Genomic DNA, 25,475 nt, shown 5'->3' with positions numbered 1-25,475 from the left:
CTGACGGCTGAGACTGACTTGTGATTGAGACGTCAAGCACCATGCGATCGCTACTGACTCTGAAACAAGATGGTGGCGCCTGTGTCCGAGATATTTTAGCTTCCGTTTGGTACAATGGGAGGAAGTGGAGAAGCGGCATCCATCTTTCTTTACAGGCTCTGTCTCTGTTACGTGGAGTTTAATTCTATAGCTCCGTCTGTTCAGGGACAAAGTCAGTGGCATGATAACAGGACTCTGCTGTAATGACCATGAGGGACGTCACTGAGGCGGCGTGATTCACAACCTTCAGGTCGATTAGAAGCTGAGCGAGAGAACGACAGGGAGCGAAAGGAGCGGATCAGCGGGAGACTTTTCCTTCTCCAACAGCTTTCTGATGATTTTCTTCTGAAAATGTGTGGAAACTTATTTAAATGCAGATATTTCATCGTCTCTGAAATCTAGAAAATCCTTTTTTATAATGTGTGATCAGCATTTGTTCAGCAGAGCTCTTTGTAAAACTACTTTCATTTGGATAAAAGGGCAAAACTTTCAGTTGTAGCTCCATTAAATGTATTTTCATTATCTTTAACTTATACTCTGAATGTAGTCGAGTTAAAAGTTGAATAACTTAAACTAAATGGATGTGAAACCTCCAGTAATGAAACTCATCATTATCAACATGCACAAAATACATCAGGGGAATTAAAATTGGGACCATGAATGATTTTACAAATCTTTGAATGGACCAAAGTGCTAAATCAATACTTTAAAACAATTAAACTAAACTCCAGGCCGACGCTTTTTCTTGCTGAGGCAAATTGGACTTTGAAATTTAACACAATAACTGTTATTGTTTAAAGTGTTTAAAGGACTTAAATATTCAAATATAAATAAGGGACATTCTTAACAAATTTACAAAATCATAATAGTAATGATGGTGATAATTTAACACTAAATACAGAATAACAGGTCACCATGATATTTAACAGCTGTATTGTTCAGTGTGGACGAGAAGCTGCTGCACACGCGTGTCCTTGTTCAGCTCGTATGTTCGTATGTGTCCAACAGAGAAACACGTGAGTCGTGGAAGTCGTCGACCTTTTGACCAAACTATATTCAGGCCGTTTATTCTGCTCTATTACGCTGAGTCACCACTGCTCATCACCTCCTGTGTTTGGCCTCATATTGTTCATATTTGCAGTGAGAGGAATGTGTGTGTGTGAGAATGTGTTCAGATTCATGTAAACTGTGTGTGTGTTTGTTTTTCAGCCGTCCCTGAACCCAGACAGCGGCTCGGACTGCGACGTCGTCCTCCTGAACCGCTGGAGCGTGAGGAACTACGAGGTCCAACGAGGAGACATCGTCTCCGTCTTGTGAGTAACTCAGGAAAAACTGTTTTATGAGAGAACACACAGTGCGATGATGGCAGGTCAGTTATCTGGTGGTGTCCGGTGTGTCTGTCGTTCTGAATCATGTCGGACGACCTCTGGACGACCTCTGGACGACCTCTGGGACGACCTGCTCATCGTTTCCTATGATTCCAAGTAGAAGAGCCTGAACCCTGTCTTCTGTGTACTGACCAGCAGGGGGCGACTCCGCTGGTAGTTTCTATAGAAGTCTATAGAAAGTGACTCTACTTCTCACTTTATAACGTCAGTAAACATTTTCAGTTCATGTCTCAGTCTCTAGTTTCAAGTCTTCTTCAAACAGCTGATGTTCATTTAGTGAATTATGAGTCAAACAGACCATAAAGCACCGGATGTGTTGGGGGGGGGGAACCACAGTGTTTGATAGGATGAGTCTGTCTCATCTGAGGGATTTGCTGAGTGACAAAGGTTCAGATGTTTCTGAGAGTTTCATCGTGGAGGCGCAGGAGAACGTCTCCGAACTCTGACTCAACCTGATCTGATGAAGACGAGCTGCACTTCCTGATGGTGAAGGTGCAGCAGTGCAGCGTCTCACAGCTGCACAGTGGAGCTAAAACAGAAAAATGGAGACACTGGTTCTATAAAGTTCATCTGAGCTCTGCAACACTTTGACATTTAGATTCAACCTGTCAACCTCGTGGCCTTTTCAGCTCCGTGCACCTCACCCCTCCTCCCTCTCTCCTCCCTTTTGTCTTCCATCTTAATGCCACCTCTTCCCCCTGCAGCCCTGTGAAGGGGGGGCTTTCTCCCCAAAGCAGCCCATAGTGGAGTTGTCCACACGTGAAACAGATCTGTATCAACTCTCCTCATTGGCAGGGATTTTGTTAAAATCCCCCATAAAGCCGCATCCATCATCCACCAAGAATATTGCCTCGGATTTAAATTTCAAATGTGATACTGCAGCGCTGCAGGGGGGGCTGAGTCCTGCTTATAATTGGCAGTCATTTTAAAGGAAAATTGTTCAAGGGAATAGAGTCCATGGAGTAATATCTTATTTACAGAACCCCTCTCATTTTCAGTGGCGGCCGGTTGAGGGAAAGATTGTGTCCCTGTATTTGTGAGTGGGCGCACAGAGAGCTGAGCGCTGCCACGGGTGTTTGTCATGCTCTCAGCGCAGACCATTACAGACCCGATTGATTTTATGTTCGGCTGTGAACAGAATCATTTGCCTCTGAGCGGCCTCAGAACGGATTCCTGCAAAACATAATTTTCTCTCGGATGGGGAGGAAATGTTTCTTGCGGGTTATAAATTGGCGTCACCGAGATGAATAGAGTCCCCGCTGCTGCTTGGTTTATGTTTACGTGGAAGGGCGTGATGACAGCCATGTTGGCTCAGCGGGGGCTGTCGGTGAATATTCATTGAAAACTCTGCAGCCACTGAAACCTTCAGAAGAGCCGCTCCTCATCGTCCTATCGGTGTTTGCTTTGAGTCAAGGAGCTCAGTAACGGCGGCTGCCATCTTTAGCTCGGACTGACTCTGACTCTCTGCTCAGTGAGTCGAGCAAGGCACTAACAAGTGTGATTCTCCCTGAGGAGGCACCGAAGGAAAAGTTCACCCAGAGGTCCTGGACGAAAACCACTCTGGTGACAGAACCTTTGTAAAAAGGCAAAATCCACTGAAGCAACTGAGTAACAGCTGATCTCTGAGTGTAAACTCGTCTGTGTGACAGGTTTTTATTTCTCAGTGACATCATGTTTTTGTGTAACTTCTCAATGCCTGGATACACGTCAGGTAACGTCTGTGTTCTGGGGTTGCACTGCTTGAAGGAAGGATTGGAGAAATGCTCTGTGACACATCCTCCACACACGGTATCCTCCCTGTTAGCAGCTAAGCACACAGGAAACCCTGTGACACCAGGAAGCAAAAACACAATACTCACAAAGGTGCATTTACAACGTTTATATACAAATAACACAGCTGCTGGGTTTTAACAATCCTAACGCTTACAGTTACATAGAACCTCACATCGTCTACAGAACAAATACAATGATTCACTCTGACCTGAACCCGGTCTGATTATGTTCCACTCAGGAGCGTCGGCTGAGTCAAGTGGACACTCGCTGATCAGATTCACTGTTTGGCCTAATATCATCCTGATGTTGTGCCTCAGCCAGATGTGAAAGAATCACGTGTTTCACCTCTGATCTCTAACAGCAGACACAGTTTTTAAAGTTTAGAACTAAATCAGGAGCTAAGAATCTTAAAGGAGAAGTCATGACAGCGATCAAACTCCTGCAGCCCTGCGACGCTTCATTTGAATACGTCGTGTCGTTCAGTTCATTACAAACACTTTGTTTTTCCTCTTGTTCTCTCGAACCCACACGCCTCCTTCACAAACGTCTCCAGGGATCAGGACAGACGCCAAAACCATGTATTTAGTTTTTAGTTGATTTTTCACAAATGCTAGAAGACACTGGGGAGAAGCAAAGAACAAAAAAGAGGAGAGGCAATGAAGTACAAACTGTTCAGGTGAGGAAACATGAAAACCCCGCAGGGCTTCTGAAACGTCTCAGCCTGAACGAGATGAAAAACACACGGAAATGACAAGAGAAGGAAAAACGACAGTGTAGAAATAACAAGGAGATGAAGTGAGAGGCCAAAAATACACGAGGCCTGTGTTTGTGTGTTTGAGGCGTCAAGATGCAGAGTGCATGCTGGGTAATGGAGCTATATTTGATTTAGCTGGAAGAACAGACTTCCTGTTGAAATAGATATTCGGCTCAGTTTGTTAAATGATGTGACTTTGTTTAAATGTTGGGTTTCTTTCCTTCAGCCTCTGTTTCTTCCTGATGAAGCCCAGTCTGCTCTGATTGGTCAGCTGGCCGACCCTTTGTTGTGATTGGTCAATGTGGCAGCTTGTTAGCTAACGTTAAAAAACTACTTACTTTCTCCATGTTCACACTCACACATCAGACTAACAGATAAAACACACAGACCTGTTTTCACTGATCCTGTCGACTTCGTCCCTCCAGTGGACAATTCTGAAATAAACCGTCCCATAACTTCACCGATGAGTCGTTCTCAGACACTTTCCATAACTTTTCTTTGACTTGTCACAGTCCTGACAGTGACGGCTCATCAGTGTAATCAAAGTCCATCGTGTTATATTTTCAACACATTCAAATAAGAAATAAACCTTCAGATGTCAGAGTCTTTTCATTACGTTCCACCCGTCCTGTCGGCACGCCTTCACTCAGCCTGATCACGCTGTTTCTCACATGGTTCCATCTGCTGTCGTGAGGAGTCGAGGAAGTGAGCGGAACAAGTTGTGGCGTCTCAGCTGCTGCTCACATATTGATATATGCGGTCAGACGCCTGTTCAGCGGAGCAGGAGATGAAGTGCTCACAACGTCTTACTGTCAAAGATTCACGAGCACGTGGACTGCTAATTATGGAGTAAATAATCAGGTGTGATACAGTAAAATCACTCAGACATCGACCTCCACGCCGCTCACATCTGTACGTGTGCTGCACATGAAGCTTTAACACATCATTGGTTCGTTGAACTCAGAACCTCCTCGTGTTGTTTTCTCAAACCTCTTTGGATGTAGAATTTATTTCCCTTCGTGTTGCAGCTCGTAGCAGTGACGCGGGAATAAAGAGCAGAGTCTTAAACGTGCGTTGAATCCACATGCTGAGAAGCTGTGAGTCGTGTTTACGTGAACACGTTCGTCTGTTAGTTCTCCGTACAAACGAGAGTTAGAGCACAGTTGGTAGAGGACGGCTGAGAGTCCCTAATCTATAGGACTACACATGGAATTCATGGGGGGGGTCTGGAACTAATTTCCATTGAATTGGTATTAAAGCTTCTCTAATTAAATAGTCCCACAGAGGCCTCGGTCTTAAAGAGGAAAAACACTGGTTCAGCAGCTCGACCAATCGTAGCCTCCGCGTGAGGCGGACGTACAGGTGCGATCCCCAGTAAAATATGAACTTTGCTCTGTAAAGATTTTTACTCTTGATGATACCTGCTGGTTTTAAACACTTTGGTCTGTCGCACGTCGGACAGGAGGAAAGGTCAGAGAGGAACTGAGGAGTCAACACGTATGTCAGTAATTATCAGAAGCATAAATGATGATGACCAATGATTGATCGTCACATGACTTGTTTTAGATATGCATCGTCCCCAGAGGATGAACTCTTAAGACTTTTCCTGCTGCGCCACCAGCAGCTCAAAGGTTTCTCTAATTCTATCACATAGAACTTGATGGAACGACAAAAACATTTTATTTGATTCCCTTAAGATGAATCCTACTGATTCTCAATGTGCCTCTAGCGCCACCATGAGCTTCACATTTGCAGTTTTTTAGTGAAATACCTGCGCAGCAGTTGGAACTTGGGGCAGATGTATGCTTAACGATAGATACGTATCTGGAAATGAACGGAGCCCTCGGCTCGTAGCTGAAGCTTCCAGACGAATGAAGCAGCTGAAGGAGAAGGAGAATCACGACCTCGTCCACCATCGTTTGTTCTCAAGGAGCCTTACAGTGGATTTAAGACCCTGATGATAAAACATACTGGTTAATCAGGTGAATTTAGAACAAACCCTGTTTCCCATCATCAGTTATAAAGATAATAGATTGTTGAAGAAGACCAACTGGTTTATTTCCTCTCCTCCTGATGTGTGCAGTTGAGCAGGATGTGTTGGCGTTGTCCGCCCTCCATGGGTGTTGCTCCTCTTTCGGGGATTCGCCTCCTTCCTCTGCCTCGCACCAACATCAAAGCCGACAGTCTGCTGCTCCCGAGTGAGCCGGGAGTTACTTCCACGTGTACGATTTCCTCGTGCATCCGTTTAGCGGCAGCACGTCGCTCCCTCCCATCGCCGCCAGTGGGTTGACATAATGAGGCCACGGTGAAGGCTGCACGTTAAAGCCAGAGGGAGCGACACACTCAGAGGCAGCAGGTGGAGGGAGAAGGAACCAATCAGGGAGCAGCTTCCTATCATATGACATAAATACACACATCCTTTCATTTCATGGCCTTTCTTCTGTCTCTCACTGTGATGAAGGCGACTGGTTGTGGAGTGTGGGGGTGGACGGAATAACAAGAACACAATCAGCTCCACAACAAACTCTCAGGTTCACAGTGTCGGATTCAGCGTTTCCCTCAGGCTGCTCGTTAGCTCTTTACTGGTGCTGTTACATTAGATCATGGAGTGAGATGCTGCTGATACTTACCTTTAATGAGGTGTTTTATTAGAATAAAAAGCAGTGATGCACATGTCAGTGTTGTAATACTTGAGTCCAGGACTCATCTCGGACTCGAGCAGTTACTGTAATTACCCTCGTGAGACTCGTTAGCTTCACTTCTCCAGAGACGAGGTTTGAAGCGGGAGCTTTTTAGACCCTCGCTCACATCGACGTGCACGACATGCATCACGTGTAACAGATCTGTCATCTCCATGGTGACTCAAGGTCTTTGAAGTCTGTGTTTTTCGTGTGTGTTTTTCTAATCTGTCCGACCGAGCACATTGAGTCAGATGCGTTTAATTATTCTGTTTGTTTCTAAAATTCACAGTTGGAGATTAAATGGAGCAATGAGGAGGATTTTGTTTCCTCTCACTTCTTGAAAAACATCGGTTCCGTCCACGTCGTCAGGAACAAGGAGAATTTCATCTTCTGATCAAGGAGCTGACAAATTATCCCGATGACTTTGTAATAATTCCTCTGATCCAGTTAATCCTGAACACCTCAAACAATCAGAAACGCCTCGGAGTCAGTGTCTAAACCGGATTTACACAACATGTTTATTTAGAAACGTGCGACCGCTTTGGAGGAAGAATGTGGAGTTGATGTGTAAAGACCTGGACTCCGGTCGGTTTAAAGACTTTACCCTCGTCCTGCTGCTTCCTGCAGCAGAGAACTGTTGCTCCTCACTCATTCTCCCCACGTGGAGAGGAAACATTAAACCCGACAGCATCAGTGAATCTGAATGTGTAAACAGCTTTAACTGGGACATGTGGAGCTGCGCTGGAAGCCACAGCTGCTCGTCCTCCCGTTAACCCCGCGTTGGAAACGAGCTTTGATCCAGGCTAAGTCTTCTGCTGCCGGGAGGCTTTCCTGTGGCCCCCGCGCTCCCAGCAGGCTCGGTGTCACCACTGGTTTAACACGGTTATGTTAATCGGCCGTGCGGTGGTGCAGCATTAAAAGCCAGCGCTGGGATTTAAACCCACTGAAGACTCAGCAAGAACCCTGCTCCTAAACTCTTAATAATAACTGTTTCCTCCAGATTGATGTTTACTTTCATTTTGCCGTCACGCCGTCTGACCAGCGGCGATCATGAAGAATTAACAGAGGATTTTCTTTTTATATCTCTGAGTTATATAACCAAGAACTGGGGTTTTCAGTGTAGTTTTACAGCTAAATCAATACATGGTTTTATAGAGGAGTAAATTTACTGCAATACAATATACTGCATCTCACCGCTCCATTAAATCACGACTCAGCGTTTCATTTTCAAGGTAATGATGACAAATTAAGACGACATAAACCTTGAGTGTAGTGGAGTTAATATTTCAGCTCTTTGCTCGTACATCCAGGCTGCACTCGTTTACCAATCAGCTTATGAGCTTAGATTTTTACAGCGTTTCCCTCCAACTTCCTCCTGAAGAAGATTCAGAGTCTGAAGAAACAGTTTCCTGATTCCCTCTCCACCAATCAGGAGTCAGTCTCAGCTGTCAATCATCACGTCTCAGCTGTCAATCATCACGTCTCAGCCTGGTTTTATATCATCAAACAACTGATTCAAACCAAACTGATCAGAAACACTTGAACAAACATCAGTGAGATAAGAATGAGCTGAAATGACAGAAACATCTTTGACAAACAATTATTTAACGTCTACTTTGATTTTTTTTTGTTCGGTCCATGTCCCATCTGCTAACATGGAGGAGGTTTATGCAGCCAGCCACCAGGGGGCGATAGAGATGCTTTGGCTTCACTTTTCTTTATTTACAATCTATAGTTGGAACCAATGACTGACGACATGTCTCCACTTCCTCCCACTGTACAAAAATGAAGCCAAAATATCCCAAACTGCTTCACGTCAAAGTCAACAGATGGAAACCAACGGCTCCCCAACAGGAAATCTTTGGTTTTCAAATGAGAGACGTTAGTGATGCTGGTCACACCCGAGGCTGATGGATGAGAATCAAGACGCCTGGAGGACGCCGATGTCCCGGGGGACATGGAGCGGAGACGCACACGGTGCCGTAGGCTCGGCCCTGTGGAGGATACACCCCCGCAAACGTTTGACGAGTAACCAATTACAGGCTGTCGCTTCTCAAACAACAGTGAGACTTTTTCACAGACTGATTTATTGGATGATTTGATGGATAATGTAAGTTTAGAGGTGAATGAATGTGCCATCGTCGTTCTGCTGGGAAACATAACGGCCTCCACGTCCTCTCCGAACAGCTGCGACAGTGATGCTCTTCAGCGTTAAAGGTGCTTCCTCCTCTTCCTCCTCATCCATCTGCTGTGGAAAGCTCAGCCTCTGACGTTTTACACAGCGACGACCGGGTGGCCTGCGTTTGAGCCGCAGGAAACTGCTGAGAGCCATCATGAGAGGCAGAGATGACTGATGGTGCAGCATCCACCTGTTACCTTGGCAACCACAGATGGAGAGGGGAGGAGGAGGAGGGAGAGGGAGGGAGAGGAAGAGGCAAAGAGGAAGCCAGGTTGTCTGGATGCGGCGTCATGATTGACAGAACTGGCACAGAACACACGGAGAGCGTGGAAGTGGCGCCTCGCGCTGAGAGTCGAACGAGAAGAAAGAAGCTTACAGGCGACGGCTGCGAGATTCAACATGACGAGTCCTGATCGGCTTCACGTGGATTATTACTCCTTATACGCCGGCTCCGCAGGCGGCCTGACTCGAATGTTTGATGCCAGAAGTTCTCAAACTGTGGGTTATCCCAGTCAGACGCTGCATTAAACTTTTACAGCGTCGGTGGAATGCACAGCTGTCTGAGGCCCGCGCGTGGCGTTCGCTCGGGGATTAGCGGGATAATTCCTCGTCTGATACTCGGGGTCCTGATGTAACCACAGAGCTGCCCTTGCTGTGCCTTTGTCATTTGTCATGTTTAAAGCTGAGCTGTTGAGGGAGTGGAGGGCTTTGTTGTGAGGGGGCGTTTGTTGGGGGGGTGACGAGCCTCAGGCTGCGCATCGTATTTCATCGTTTAAGCGGCGACTCGCCTCCTAACTCCCGCTGTCCGGCTCAGAGGGGAGATAACAGTGGGAGGCTGCGTGCCGACAGCTCTGAGGCCTCTGAGGACCTTAGTGAAGACCACACCCCGGTCAATACGGGGGTTTAGTGTCAGGGGCTGAAGCTGCGCAGCCTGAGAAACGTTCATCTTTATCGACTGACGGCAGTTTGTGTGTTTAACTGAAATTCAGACGGAGGCAGAGTCGGTCGGCTGTTTGACAGTTTGACATAAAGTCAAATAACTTCCTTTAAACTGCCTCTTTCAAAATAAAGTTACCAAGAAAGTAACACAGAAGCAACCGGGTCCTGTACAAGTAGAGATTTGTGCGCACGTACACTTTTAGTATGAATCCCACGCACTGTTTTATAAATGAGTACCCACATGTTCTGAAATGTTCTTTATTCTAATTTGAGCAAATTTATTCTGCTTTGGATTTTACAGATCTGAAAATGAATCTGAGGGAATTCAGTTCAATAAATTGACTACATTGCTGATTTTCTAACAAACCACCACTGATGACACGGAGCTCACATGTAAAACATCACATGTAACCATGTCACACAGATGTGGACAGTGGATGGACAGATGTTTGGCAGAATATGAGACAGACTGATTCCTTGAAACTGTGTCTCATATGAATCATGAGACAAAAGAGAAAATCTTCCCAGGAACAAACATCAAGGACAAAGAGTCTCTGTGTCTTTTACTAATTCATGTTCTGTTTCAGAAACTCTGCAAATGTGCAAAACCTAGATTCGATTTGATGTTTTACCATCAAGAATTAGAAAAGTGTTAATCAACACTAAACGTCTCCGCTCCAAACAAAGAGCAGGAAACGAGTTGCAGGCTCTTTGTGATGTTCTCCTGTTTCGGGGGTTCCCTCCTGTTTCTCATCAGCTCCTGCTAATTGGAAGCTTTGCTCCGAACCTGTCGCTGAATGACTAAACGCTGCAGTGAAACCACTGAGTGTTGTTTTCACGCCTGAGCTACAAAGTGAAGATGGGAATGAGGAACATTTCATCTGCAGCGTTTTCTTCTCTTTTGATGATTCGAACCATTTCACACTAAAACACAGACCTGGTCTATCATTTTATTGGTTGTTTCCATGAAATCCCACAAAAACCCAAAGATGTGTCAGAACTTTGTGACTTTGCTTCTCCGCCTGCGGCTCTCGGCTCCAAAATGGCTGCTCGTTAAACCGCAAAATCAAATTTTCAATTTCTACACAAGCTAATTTAGAGAGTTTGATGAGAGTGTTTAGCCTTTGGAGTTATTAGATTTAATGGAGCTGAATATGAGAACTTGATGTCACCAATAACCGTTTATTTGTAATTTGATCTCTTTTATTAGATGAGACTGAAGGTCAGGACACTGAAACACGACGTCCTGGGCCTGAATGGCATCAGAATGAATCCCAAACTGTAGAGTAGTTCCTGGTCCAGCAGAGTCGCCTCAGGAGAGCTGGTGCTGCAGAGAGAAACCTCATATAAAGATGTCGTGTTAGATGCAGATTGTTGTATTAACCTGAACGGACATAAATCAGCACCAGCCAACTTTCTGCATGTGGACACAGCAGAGTGTCTCATTCAGCTCAGGACACTTCACACTCGTTACGCAGGTTTATTCTTCATCGGAGGCCAAAGGAAAGAAAACACACGGAACGTTTCTAAAATGAAATCAGATGTTACAAATACAGTAACGTGTGGATGTTACACACGCTACTGTCCAAGTGTTTCCCTGCAAAACTAAATCAAATCAACGTTCTTCATTTATTTGTTCTCTGAAATCTTTTGTCTTGCAGTTGGTAACGTTACTGTCTGATTTTCATAAAAACACAGCAGGAGTTTTTCATTCCTCAGAAGGTTTGATGTCAATGTCTGAAACCCCCTCTACTGTACTGTTACTATGACAGCAGCCCGCTCTCTGCTTCTCGGCTCTAGCTTCCTCTCCCTCTCTTTGTTCTCTGCTCAGTTTCCTTTGTTAACGTTTAGTCGACACATGACACACGTCTCTGTGAAGTGGAGCCTGGAGCAGCTGAAGATCAGATCTGTCCCTCGGGTTTGTGGAGACCAGAGAAACAACAGCTCAGATTCACCATTGGTCCAGAAACTCGACTCCAAATGATCGATCGGGTTGTTTCTGGATGTGTGAAAAAGACACAAACAATGATATGTTGTGTTTACAGTTTCATTCCTTCGTCGCTCAGTGGTTAAACAGGACTTGGTTTGTTTTGGGAACATTCAGACGAGGGGCGGAGCCTGTAGAGCAGCAGGGGCGGAGCCTGTAGAGCAGCAGGAGGCCGGACATGACGTATAAACTCTGCTGTGGAAAGATCAGTGTTGTTGTTTACAGCTCATCCACACCAGCGTCGGCCCTCATCACCAAAAGATCTGGAACCTCCTCGTGTTTCCAAGTTGACGTCTTCGTCTTCTACGTGTACGGCTCCTCTTCTTCATCCTGAGATGTTTGTGTTCTTCCAGTTTCACGTCCGTCACGTGTTAGAAACCTCATCAACACGTCCACTCTGACACTTTGTTCTCACAGACAGAACCTGTCAGGAACATGTGTGGAACATGTGTGGAACATGTGTGGACTTCAGTGCAGCTCTTAAAGCAGCACCGGTCAAACCAGTACATGTCTGGACCATGTTTGGTCAATGTTGATGACGTCCTGTAGTTTAAAACAGTTGTGTGAACTCAGTATGTTGGTTAGCATATCCATGACCCTGTGGTTTCAGTCTTGTATCTTCTCTCCTGCCCTCTGTGCTCATATTTACACTATACTCTTCAGTTCAGCTGAATTCTGACGAGTTACGGACGATGGAACAAATATCAAACAGTGACTGAAACAGGTCCATGAAGACGAGGACTTCCTCTTGTTAGTCAACAATCTGAATCCTTCATGTGAAACAAGTTCCCTGTAGAACAAGAGGCGGGCTTCAGCCACACAGAACCACCATGTCTGCAGGTTCTAACACTGAACCTTGTTGCTGTGGGACGACTGCGTCACCCACTGCAGCACCGCGCCGCCCCCGACAAACTACAGCACGACTCCCGCTCTCCTGAGACACACACACACACACACACACACACACACACACACACACACACACACACACACACACACACAAAATATGTGTTTGTGAGATTTGTTCGTATCAGTCTGTGGATGTGTTGTAGTGTGTGTGTCTTTAATGTGTTTTGGCGAGTGTGTGTGCCCACCCTCATAGAAACCAGTCAGTTTTCTCCTCATCCTCCCAGATGTCATCAAACGTTCCCCCCCCTTCATTAGCTGTGGGATGATTTCTTGTTTACTAAAAACGGGAGACAAGTGTTTTCTCTTTTTTTAATTCAGAAGAAAAGTGTCAGTTGTGAGAAGTTGGCGGCGTCATCAGGAGCCGTTGTTTTGACAGAGCGTCTCACCGAGACGGTCCAGCCTCGTCTTCTCCTCTCAGCGATGCTTCCTCTTGATAAAAGCCTCTCGACACAGTGCTGCTGTCAACACGCCGGCTGTTTACCTGCCTCACATCTCGCTGTGACTCCATTACTGCCGTGGAACTAGCATATCGGCAACGGGACTGAAGAAATGTGGCAGAGCAGCAGATGTGTGAGGAATGATGATGGCTGCCCCCAGTTAGGGTTGATTACTCCTTTATTACAGTTTTATATTAAGTCATCGCTGGGCGAGGTCATAGTTTACATCATTAGGAGGTTGGGGGGGGGAGATTATTTTACTGTTAGCCTTAGTTTTCATGAGGAGCCAAATGTGCCTTTTTAATAGATTTTTGCTGCGGGGCCCCCTGGTGGGTTAATCCAGCCTTGACATGCAGCAGCGCCTCAGGACAAACTGAGGTGGACTCACCCTGACCCAGCCTCCTCTAATCGAACTGTCTTATCGTGTAATATTACTTTTAATAGTCACATCAATCAACATGTGTCAACTCCCAAACTGGAAAACTTTTGACGGACAGATGGACGGACACAGGCTGGTCCCTGGTCCTGATCTCTCATGGAAACCAAACCTCTCAGCCCTGGTGTTATATCAGTGAGACATGAGAAGTGCTTCTTGCAGCTGACACTTTCTGTGAGCTCAGTCTATTGCAGTGTTGACCTTGGACAGAGGAGGAGATGCTGCCAGATTAGAAAGCTGCTCCAGGCTCTTTAGGAAAAGGCCACGGTCTGATCTCCTCTCCGGATTTATCTCTGTGCTGCTCGATTTGGATTCTGATCAAATGTTTGATCTTAGTTATCATGTTTCAAACAGGAACATTTGGTCATTAGCTCCTTTTTTACTTTTTTTGGGGGGGGAAATTGAAGATAATTTTCCAAACTGAATTTTGGGTAAGTGAAGGGACGAGAGAGCGGCTCTCATTCCTAGTTCAAGCACAGCCAGCGCAGAGCAAATGAATCTGAAAATTACCATAGGTCACTGAATTCATTCTCCAAATGGCAATTGGTGTGATTTCTCCGGGGGGGGAATTGAGTGGCAAGTTAGCTTCCCTGCTCACCTGTAGGCGTGGGTGTGAATTTCCAGTTGTGGAGTTGGAGGTCGGAGAGATTCTGGTTCTTTTTCCTCCTTCGGCTGCTCGTCGGTTTGAGTCTGTGGAAACTGATTCTGTTTAGTGTCCGAATCAACTTTTACCAGTTTTCTGGTGAATAAAATGTTGAAAATAAGACATATTCTGCTAATTCATGATCATGTTAATCAGTGTTACGACTGTGAAATGATTTCATGCTCTAACGTTCAGAATCACTCAGACTGTCCATCGCTGCAGCTCCTCTTTTCAGCCTCTGTCAGACACTTGGTTTAGCTCCTGTCTCTTTAAGATAAAACCCAGTCTGCTCTGATTGGTCAGCTGGTCCACTCTGTTGTGATTGGTCAACAGCTATCGGAGCGTGTGAGAATTGTCGGCCTCCACTTACCTGCCGTTGTTTTTCAATCATTTCAATCCGACATCCGAGTTGACTGGAACGCAGCATTAGTCTGGACGAGGTGTTTCAGAGCTTCAGAGTTTCCTGTGCAGGAGACGAGTTCCCTTTCCCACAGACACAAACCTATACAACACACCAGAGAAACACAGCAGGACTCCAAACACAGTGGTTCCAAACAGACGTGAGGATCATTACGTCCACAAGCTTCTCCCAGCGGACGGCTGAATCTCTCCTGGTCTGAAACTGGAGAGAAACCAGAGCCCGAGCAAAGCTTCCACAGTTTGTAACGGTTAAAGTTAAACGCTGCGGGTGCTGATTATTTGCCCATAAATAAATAAGAAAAGAACAGAAACGGGAACAGAAAGTGCCAAATCAAGAGGCCTGTTCAGTCGGGCAGGGAGTGGGGGGGCAAGCAGCTAAATAATAGAGTAGAATTCTATTGGAAGAAGCCAAAAAGCATAAAGTCGGGCATTCAGCTTCCCGCAGAGAAGCCTTGACAGCAATCTGCAGCTGCAGCTTCCACCATCAAGATTCAGAGACGCCCTGCTGTCCGGCTCAGATCGCCCCCCCCCCATCGCAGCAGAAATAGGAACGGCATAAATCAGTCGCCTGGGAGCTCCGGCATGCTTAAACATGAGCCCCAGCTGAACGTGACGCTCTGGAGCAGCAGCGGAAGGCCACTCAGCCGCAGCTCTATGAATAACAATCCAACCCCCATTTATCATATTATCATAGCATGCACACAGGACCCATCACGGTGCATCTCTTGATGGCGTCCTCTCGCCGCTCCGCACATCGAGAGCTTCCTGATCACGAGGGGGGGATGAGGCGATCGCTAATGACTCGGACGGAAAAGAGGCGGACGCACCAAGTTCGTTCTCAGCCCACCTCCGCACACCCTGACAGTGGTGACGCTGATACACCCCCCCCACGCAACACTCCAGTTAATGAGGCCAACACGGACTCGCAGGCGAGCGCAGAGCCCGGGGCCTGTCACCGCCAGAGCAGCGACCAGAAGCAGGAATACACACCGCCGTGTCCTGCCACCCGTTACCGCAGCTCACAAGCAGCCACGTAATGACCTGCCACCCGCACAGGAAGCCGAATGAGGAGAAGCGATGGAACCACACGCTTCCCTCTGGCAGAAAAACACTCCTCTGCTGCATTTACATAGCGGCTGTTTAGAGATGATGAAAATAGTTTTTTCCGGCAATTGTCCGTCTGTGGATAAATGGTGTGACGGTGGAAAAGTTCTCGGAGCTCCACCTGAGTTTTGGCAGCAACTTTACCCAGAGTCCTCGGCTGCAGGTTGTGACAGCAGACAGTGGCTAAGAGGCTCCTGTTAGTGGCTAATTGCCGTCATTACCTCCGGCGAGCTGGATCTGGATTGACAGCCGGCAGGGGGTGAAGGGGACGAAGGGAGAGGGAGGAGGGGACGCTGCTTTGCCGATGAAACAGCCGTAATTGGCGGCGTAATGACAGGAGCTCAAACGCTGCCGAATTGAAAAGGCCAAGGTCACGCCACGGAGTCGCTCTGATGTCAGACGCTCTGGAGCGACGCCACCAGTCACCAGCTGCTCTCCGCCATCGATCGGCGCCCGTGGCCTTCACACAGACGCCGTCCAGCTCCAAGTCTGTGTTTTATACTGGTGCTGGTACACTTTCCATTGATCCGCGGGAAACTATCCAAAGATTTAATTACACGAGTAACACATAAACTGTCCAGTGGCAACAGTAGTTACAGGCAGAGAGACGCTCAGGGCTGCGAGACGGTCGAGAGGTTCGAGGTGAAATGATTTTCTTTTTTCTTGGTGTTGTTTTAGTCCTGGTGCTTTAGATCCATTATCACGTCCACACAGCTCAGAGCAGAGGAAAGACAAAGCACTGGAATCTTAATGCTAGAGATCACCTCGAAGAACTAAACACAACAGAACAGAATCAGTTTCTTTACAACACTACATTTATTTGACTGACTTTGCAGATTCACATTATTAAAACAAAATGTAATTAACAAACAAATGAAGATGAATCACTATTGATTAAGATCAAACTGAAATTGATCCCTGTGGGAATATTCATTCATTACTCTGCAGAATAAAGGTCATTAGAATCAGCTCAGCTTGTCTGGCAGCGTCGTCTGAAATGTCTGGTTGTTGCCTCTCTCCTCTGAAGAGCATCTGTCTCTGTCCACGTCTCTGTCCACGTCTCTGTCCACGTCTCTGTCCACGTCTCACACGGTCCCATCAGACAGGACTCCTCACTCCAGCAGCCGTGTGTCGTTCTTCTGCGTCTGCAGCTTCATTCTGTTGGTTTATGTTTCACATTGAGACGATGGAATCTTCAGATCAGAGCCAGATGTGGATCTTCGGGGTCGATGCCGATATTGAGAATGACAAGATTAACGAGACAGATATCGTTCATCTTTATGAACACGAGTGCATCCGAGTGTCGGCTGCTCCCTGTTTGTCGGAGCAGCAGGAACATGTGTTGTTGTTGAGTTCATTTGTGTCACACGATCCAGTTTCCTGGTGATGTTATTGAAGTAGTAAACTCTGGGATGGAAGAACGAGTGTTTCCCTGAAGCCTCGTGAACTGTGAAGCACATCAGGAGGAATGGCTTTAATTTCATCTGCGACACAGTGAGACACAGAGTCTCCACTGCAACACTCACTCATCTTATTAATGTTAGTAGAAGTGTTAATGAGACTGAAATTACAAAGATGTTAAGTTCAAATGCTGTTTTATTAAATCATCGCTGAGCTGTAATCTGAAAATACGAGATGATCAGCAGATTCATGTTCTGAATCCTTCGTGACAGAGTCGACTCGCTTGGCCTTAAGCATTTTTTACTGGGTATAAATATGAAAACACCGGAGTTTGCCTCCATACAAATGAACTGTAATGTAATTCTATGTGTGGCCTTCACCTGCATGTGTGTTTTACCCTCAGTCAGATGAGCAGAAACAAAGAAACGTTAACATCAAGCGTCACTTTATTGGTCCAGTTATTAAAAGAGATCAGACACAACAAAGTGAGATTTGGTTAAAAAAACAAGTTTGTGTGAATTTTACAATATTTCACAGAATCAATTTGTTGTGGTGCAGAGTTAAATATTAGTTTGTCATCACAGATCATAGAAGCATCCAGAGCAAAACTCTGCAAAGAAATGAACTGAACTTCCACTTTAACTCTGAACATGACTTCACTGTTTGTGTTTGAACTTTGAGTCTGAATGATGAATTCTTTCACCTTTATTTAAAGGCTGATGTTCTGTTTACATTATTCACAGGAAGCTTGTGTTTGACCTGAGGCATAAGCAGATTATGTAAGTGTAACGTGCCATAAATACAACATAATAATGATCCGTGTGGGCGTCTTGGCTCCGAATCACGTCCACACATCAGGAGAGAAAATAATCACTTCTTCTGAGTGATGCAGAAGTGCCTGGAACCTGTGTTGTCTTGAGTGATCAACAGGGGGCGACACCACTGGCTGCAAAGTAAAGTCCGAGCTCTCAGTGAAGTCTGGTATACAGGCGCTGTCGTGTTGACGTGCTCATTCCAACGCTTTGAGGTGAAGTCTGGACGAGAAGGTTACGAGCAGGTGACCTCTTGGAAGAGATTCTCACTTCATTTGGTAAAGAGGAGACATTTTGAGGTCTGGACGAACCTGAGAGGTCGATTTGTTGAAAAGATGGTTTTCTGGAAGATTGGAGAAATAACGCCGCTGTGCTCCTCGTCCGACTCACAATAGCGTGACATTTCTTATCAGCTGAGGAGAATGAATCCCCAAACAGATGACAGGATATGTAAGTCGAGGCGTGGGAACCTGTGAGAGGAAACCGAGGAGGAGGCAGGTGAAGATGGTTTGACATTCGAAGTCTGCAGTCACGTGGCCTCATCCGTCTCTGAGACGGCCGCCGCCCTCACACAGAGAGTTTGATCATGTTGAGTGCTCCACTAGAAACAGGAGCTCAGTCAGGAAGATATGTCACCGTTATAAATTGCAGCTCCACTTTTTTGTCGCTGTGTCCTGTCACAGTTTTAATTAAACAAGACAAAGACCAGGAGATGGCAGAGGCTCAAAGAGAAAGATGGTTTGTAGGTCTCTGATAATAACCCACAGAGAAGAGGAGGAGGAGGAGGTGTGGATAAAGGAACCTGAGCTTCGTGGAGCACAACCAGATGTTATTAGACCCCCTGCTGCTTGTTGAGCCCACAGGCAGCAACACAACCTGCTGCACCCACTCTGCTGCTGGTTTGACTGAACAACACGAGAAAAGACCAGAACCAACAACCTGTCACTTCCCTCATCTGTCTGTGGCTCTTTGGTTTCTGCTGAAGACGCACTCCAGAATCTGTTTCATTCAATTTAGTTTCATTCTATTTCTCTTAGTATCTTTCTCAATCTATATTTGTGATATCATGAAATGATAAGAGGTTTCTAACACGTGACGGACGTGAAACTGGAAGAACACAAACATCTCAGGATGAAGAAGAGGAGCCGTACACGTAGAAGACGAAGACGTCCACTTGGAAACACGAGGAGGTTCCAGATCTTCTGGTGATGAGGGCCGACGCCGGTGTGGATGAGCTGTAAACAACAACACTGATCTTTCCACAGCAGAGTTTATACGTCATGTCCGGCCCCCTGCTGCTCCACAGGCTCCGCCCCTCGCCTGGATGTTCCCACATGTTCCTGTTGTGAACGAGTCGGACCCGACAACCTGCTGCTCTACAGGCTCCGCCCCTCTACCCAGGCTCCGCCCCTCGCCTGGATGTCCCCACATGTTCCTGTTTGAACGAGTCGGACCCGACAACCTGCTGCTCTACAGGCTCCGCCCCTCGCCTGGATGTTCCCACATGTTCCTGTTGTGAACGAGTCGGACCCGACAACCTGCTGCTCTACAGGCTCCGCCCCTCTACCCAGGCTCCGCCCCTCGCCTGGATGTCCCCACATGTTCCTGTTTGAACGAGTCGGACCCGACAACCTGCTGCTGCGTTTCGAGTCCGGACACAATTTTCTGGACATTTTCCAGAGTTCCTGCCTGAAAACAGGAAGCGTTGGTACATTTATTTTATTTGTTGAAACCCTCCTCTCGTCTCGTTCTGTATTTTTCCTGCTTGATGTCACAAATGCACAGAAATCATAATCATTCATTCAACCGGGCGTCACAACCTGGAGCCGATAAAAACTATCTCTGCAGTTATTTGACCCTGGAGTGAATGATGATTATATCTATTTACATTGCAGGCAAATTCCAGATGTTAATGTTTTTTTGTGGAAAAGTGGCTTTATCAACCTCTGGCTGTAGAAAAGAAAGAACAGATAAATAAGATCAGGGAGATGTGAAAGGTTTTCAAACTATAATATCAACATGACACAAAGAACAAAGAACACATTTGCTTTTAAAGATGCACGTGCACGTGAGATCAAAGTGCATGTGAAATAAAAGTGTTATTAGCACAAGGTTCAGGTCGGTAACAGAGCGGTTGTCATGGTAACAGGCCACCGTAAGCGCCTACTTTTACAGACCGAGGGGCGGCTCGGTTTTCCACATCGGAGTGATTTATCTTCCCAAATATCTACGATCCTCCGTGTCCGGGCTCTGCACCGCTGATGAAGGATGGGGCCACGTAGAGGACAAACAGAGCAGCCAGGGCTTTAATTCAAAGCCCCTATAGACACACACACACACACACACACACACACACACACACACACACACACACACACACAGAGGGAACACAAGGCCACAACATAAAACTACAGATATATCGTCCTATTCACTGGGGAGATGAGTGCTGGAAAGAGCGGGGGACGTGTGTGTGTGTGTGTGTGTGTGTGTGTGTGTGTGTGTGTGTGTGTGTGTGTGTGTGTGTGTGTGTGTGTGTGTGTGTGTGTGTGTGTGTGTGTGTGTGTGTGTGTGTGTGTGGAGAGAGGCTCATTAGATCCTGTTTGCAGTTTTCAGTTGTATGAATATGTTCTGAAAACATTCTAACAAACTGTTTTTCACTTGGTAACTGACAATGTGACACATTGTGAGAACGTTCAGACGAATCTGTCTAATGATTCCAGAATAACTGTGTCTGTGTCTGTGTCTGTCTGTGTCTGTGTCTCCGTCTGTGTCTCTGTCTCCGTCTGTGTCTCTCGTGTCTCCAGGACTGTTCATCTCATCAGCTTCCCCCTTGTGTGTTGTTAAGGTCTAAAGGAAGTGCAGTGTTGAGTTTATACGTTGGTATGTTAAACGTTCGGACGTACTCTTGTTCTTCTACATCCTCAGATAAACGGTAATAATATGTAATAATATGTTACCCACCAAATCATTTTGTTAATACATTTATTTTTATTTCACCATATGGGACACAGACACTCCCGTGTGTCGTGGGTTCTGAACCCGACCCCCGATAAAGCCTCTCGGTAAACTGTGATACCGATGCCACTGCTCAGTTTACTGTATTCACAGCTGATGTGATGTAAAGGGACGTTCTCAGGGATCTGACCTGCTGCTGATGTCAGTTCAGCTCCTGTAAACACAGACTGAAGCAGCTGCAGAGGTTGTTGTGAGCAGACTGTTGGTTTCAAAGCTGCAGCGTTAAGTCACGTACACCGGTTCAGTCGCTCGGACGTGTTAACAGCCGGAGTGGGTTTGATCAGCTGGGCTTCGTCTCAGCGGCCCGGACACGAGGAAATAACCAGCTCCTTTTATTTCCTCCCTTTCAATTGATGTAACTTCAGATTTAAACGCCACCTGTACTTGATGTGAGCGTCTTCTTAAAAACCCTCTCATGTAATATTGAGTATTCCTTCGTTCGGCCTGCGCCACATTTGATACTTGGCAGCTTCACAATTCCCAGTGTTTGTGTGCGTGTGCAGGTGAGACGGATAAACGGAGGATTCCTCCCGGGAGCCTGGTGGGAGGTTATCAGGGCGGCAGATGGAAAGCACCAAAACAAATAAAGTTCCCAGCCTGAAACTGCCTGTTTCCCTGATACTTGTCTGTCTGTAAATGTCAGGGAATTTAATTACTGTTCAAAGAGATCATCTTTCTTCACATGACCTGAGTTCAAATCCCCCCCGGTGCTCCCTGTTTCATCTGCTCAAAGGGCAGAGCAGCATGTCTCGCTGATGAGGCCACTCATCACAAAGAAGCAAAATAAATTAATAATAAAACCAATTAGAACATAAACTTCAGAGCTGATAAATACCAGATTTACCCCAAAATCATTTAGATTTTCATTTAAAAAGAACATTTTTGAAGCAATTCAGTGTTTCTGTGTTAACTTGTGAAAACTGTCTCCTCTGCTCCTTATGTGCAGCCACAGCTCATTTTGACTTCTGGTTATTGTTCTTCTTCTGTTGTTTAATGGCTGACGAGTCTCCAAACTTTTTGTTGTTTGTCATAAAGTCCAAAGAAAATATTAGATCATTTCATCTTATGTCTGCTGATGTTAAACCTGAATCTCTCTCCTCTGTGGTTTTGGTCTGAACTCAGTCGCTCCTCCACCCAAACACTTTGAATCGTACTGTAACGCCAGCCCTTTTCATTTAGTAATTTTAAATGTTCAGTCTTCATCTTCCTGGTGATGTCCCGGCTGTGAAAGGAGGGCAGCTGGGTGACAGCGACAGTGCATTACTCGCTAATCATGTCCCATTACATAATTATCCCTGGATTTATTGCCAGGATCTCGTGCTCATTAGCAGCCATGAATCAGAGCTTGTGTGCTGATAAAACCTCCCATTAGCCATGTTGGGATATTAACGCAGGAGGCGGCTGGAGAGAAACCTGAGATTACATGAAGTACACAGGAAACCACCAACAGATCAGTCATTATCAGAAAGAAGGGAAATATCACGTGTGGTCATGTGTTCAGTCAACAGTTTAGAATCGTAATGTGGTGGAAGTTTAATCGTGATATTAAGAATGAATAATCGATCACTGCTTTTCTGAAGTTTAACTCGTAAGATGAACGGAAATAAGACGTCCGGTCTATTGACGATTTCCTGTCTGTGTTGGTTAGCTTGTGCTGTAGTTAGCATTTTCTTCATCGCTCCGTTTACTGTCCAGATACATAAACCGCCACCTACTCTATGTGTTTGTACGTTTTCCTGCAGAGGTCAAGTTATATGTTCTGGTAAGACGGGGAGAGTAAAGTACCAAAAGGTACCACTACTGAATTCCAGGTACTTTAACAGAATTGATTCAAATATGAAGGGTATCCAACCCTCCCACAAATATACTGTACGTCCAGATAATGTCCTTCACTGTGGAAAATGTTCTAGGTTCTGAGGTTCTATCAAAGAAACAAGTGTCAGGAAAGACTTGAAACGAAAAAGAAAGAATCCACGAGGCTGATTTTGCTGAAACTTCTCTTCAACCACGAGAAAGAAAAGAATAAAATCGACAGCAGACGGAAAGAACTGAGTTTGTCTGAGCTGGTCTTTGGTGAGAAGTGATGAAACGTCCTGATGGACTCAGAGAGAACTCACTGTCCATCGTCTCATTACCACGTTACATTTCTACTTCCTCTTGACAATCTGCACTCAACTCATCTTGAAAGAAGAACACTCATATATATATTATATATATTTTTTTTCTTCTGCCAACTTTGTAGGAAACTGTCCAACATTTAGACAGAAACATAACGTGTGTACGTCTTTCTCTTTGCTTGTGTGTGTGTGTTATGAGTCAGATACACTTCAGCTCCTCCAATATGACAAAATGGATCATTTTCACCCGCTCACAGTAAGTGTAGTATAACAACATCCTTCACAGAGCGAGACGTTGATGTCATTGATGTCATTGACCTCAGTAGCGTGATGAGTGGAACTGCTTCTCCCTGAAAAGACCTTGTTCCTGACGACCTCTCAGGACTGGATGGACCCAAACCCTCCTCACTGCTCAACCCCATTTCATCTTGTTCTGCCAAGTCTAAGAACAATGCTTTTTACAGGATGATGGATTAAACAGTATGAACCAGATGGACGAGGTGGGCAAAGACCTGAGCTCGTCTGTATTTGGACACCCAGTCAACTGTGTGCACGCTTGAGGCTTTAATTGTGAACTCCTCAGAATTGGCTTGTTCCAATATGTTTGGTTGATTAATGATTCAATCTGCTGCCAACAGCAGTCGCCACAGCTGCCACTGTAGAAACAGCACAAACGGTATTTGCAGTAATTTCCCGAGCAGCTTGAACCTTCTGCTTCTGGGGGATAAACGGACTCGAACATGTTCATCTCCTCTGTAGGAACCAGCCTCAGCAACTTAAAATAGACTCTGCACCTTGTCTTTAACAGTCCCTTCTTCTCCTGTTCTGGGATCTTAGATGTGTGCCGTGTGTTTTAAATGTAAAACCTTAGTATTGTTGAGTCTAGTTTTCAAAGTGTTGATCCCTGTCTAAAGGAGACTATCTGTCACTCGGGACAGGCGATACAGTTCTTCTATCTGAATGACCACTTCCAAACCATGAAAGTGTGTCGAGCAGCTCAGGACTCAGCCGGCCTGACTCCTCTGCCCCCCCGCTGCCCCTCTCTGGGGCCTGAGCTCGGGTCTGAGCGGAGCAGCTGTGGTTTGATGCTGCAGCTGTTTGTGTTGACTCTGAGGCACAGTGGACGTGAAGCCGTAAAACCACTTTGATCCCTGACTTTCTGCCTGTGTTCCTGATGTCTGATGTCTGATGGGATTCTGCAGGAGACTTTTTCACTTCTTCGTCAACAATCTTCATCTTGGACTTAGTCTCTGCTAATGAGGCCTGGGTTTGGTTACGTGTCTTTTAAACTCTATAACAGAAGTGGGCCGACCTGCTGGAGGCTGACGGGGGGGAGTGAAAGTGTTGGTCGGCCTTTTGCATGAAACATCAGATGTGACTTTGGTGTTGGCGTGAAACTCTTCCCCAGAGGATGAGCACTGATCGGCCGAGGACTTCCTGTTTCCATAAATCAACACGCCGTCACATACGTGTTAATGAGTGCGGCGTTTTCCTCAGAAGTCAGGATGAAAGAATCACGATGTGCAGATCTGAACGAGGGGGGGCGGGGGTTTCACACGCGTGACTTGCAATCAGTGTCCAGGACTCATGGATCTGTGGATGAGATGCAGCCACGTGTTCCCGTCACATCACCACGGAGCTGCTGCTGCTTCCTGTCGTCGGCCATTGAGATCAGCTGACTGTCAGATTGGTGTTGTCTTCGTTGACGTATCTGTCGTGTGGCTCTGTGAAGAATAGTGATGAAGAGCCAGCTCAGGCTCAGCAACACACCGGCTGATTCTGGATCAGGTGGTTGTTTAGTGTGAGTTTGAAGAAGATGCACGTTGACCTTATGATCATATGATCTCCACAGCAGAAGTTAGACATCACGTCCTGCCTCGTGCTTCGCCGCCCCTCATTCCATCACCTCCAAGATCTCTTAGTTGTTAGACGAATCTCTTGCTGCTTCTTCATACATGAAACACAAACATTTTCTGGATTTCATGTCCGAAAATGGCTTAAATAACATTCGTCTGAAACCCGAGACCTTCAGCTTGATACAGTTTTGTATCTTGTTAAATGAGCTGATTGTGTTGGTTGTTTACTACGAGTTTAAAACCTTCCTGATCACTGTCCTTTCCTGTTTTCACAGTTTCAGATGATACATGAGAAGTGTTTGACTGTATCAACCAATGAAAGCACTGACCTGAACAAACCGTGTCGAGCAGCTTCAACAGGAACATTCAGGAACCATCACGTCAAACAGAAACTGTGATCAACTAACTGGATTTGATGATGAAGAGGATGATGAAGGTGACGACCTGACTGAAGCATCTTAAAGTTTATTCTGTGAATCCCCCCCCCACCCGCTGCCTGACGTTTGTGTCTTGGTTGCAGACCCAGGATTAACGGGGCGGGGGGGGGTTTGTAGGGACTTTTAGGGAGGGCTGTTTTCTCTGCTG

General features: G+C 46.0%; 1 protein-coding gene across 1 annotated transcript in view; it reads left to right on the top strand.

Moving 5' to 3' along the window:
• Nucleotides 1-25,475, top strand: part of immp2l (inner mitochondrial membrane peptidase subunit 2) — a 78,556-nt gene that overhangs the window by 12,159 nt on the left and 40,922 nt on the right. The window contains exon 3 of the mRNA XM_035156931.2: nucleotides 1,249-1,352. Within this exon, the coding sequence (XP_035012822.1) occupies nucleotides 1,249-1,352 (104 nt within the window). The remainder of the gene's footprint in view (nucleotides 1-1,248; nucleotides 1,353-25,475) is intronic.

Source organism: Hippoglossus stenolepis, chromosome 5 (genome assembly GCF_022539355.2).
Source record: "Hippoglossus stenolepis isolate QCI-W04-F060 chromosome 5, HSTE1.2, whole genome shotgun sequence".
Classification (NCBI taxonomy): domain Eukaryota; kingdom Metazoa; phylum Chordata; class Actinopteri; order Pleuronectiformes; family Pleuronectidae; genus Hippoglossus; species Hippoglossus stenolepis.
This window is presented reverse-complemented; position numbering and strand designations above follow the sequence as displayed.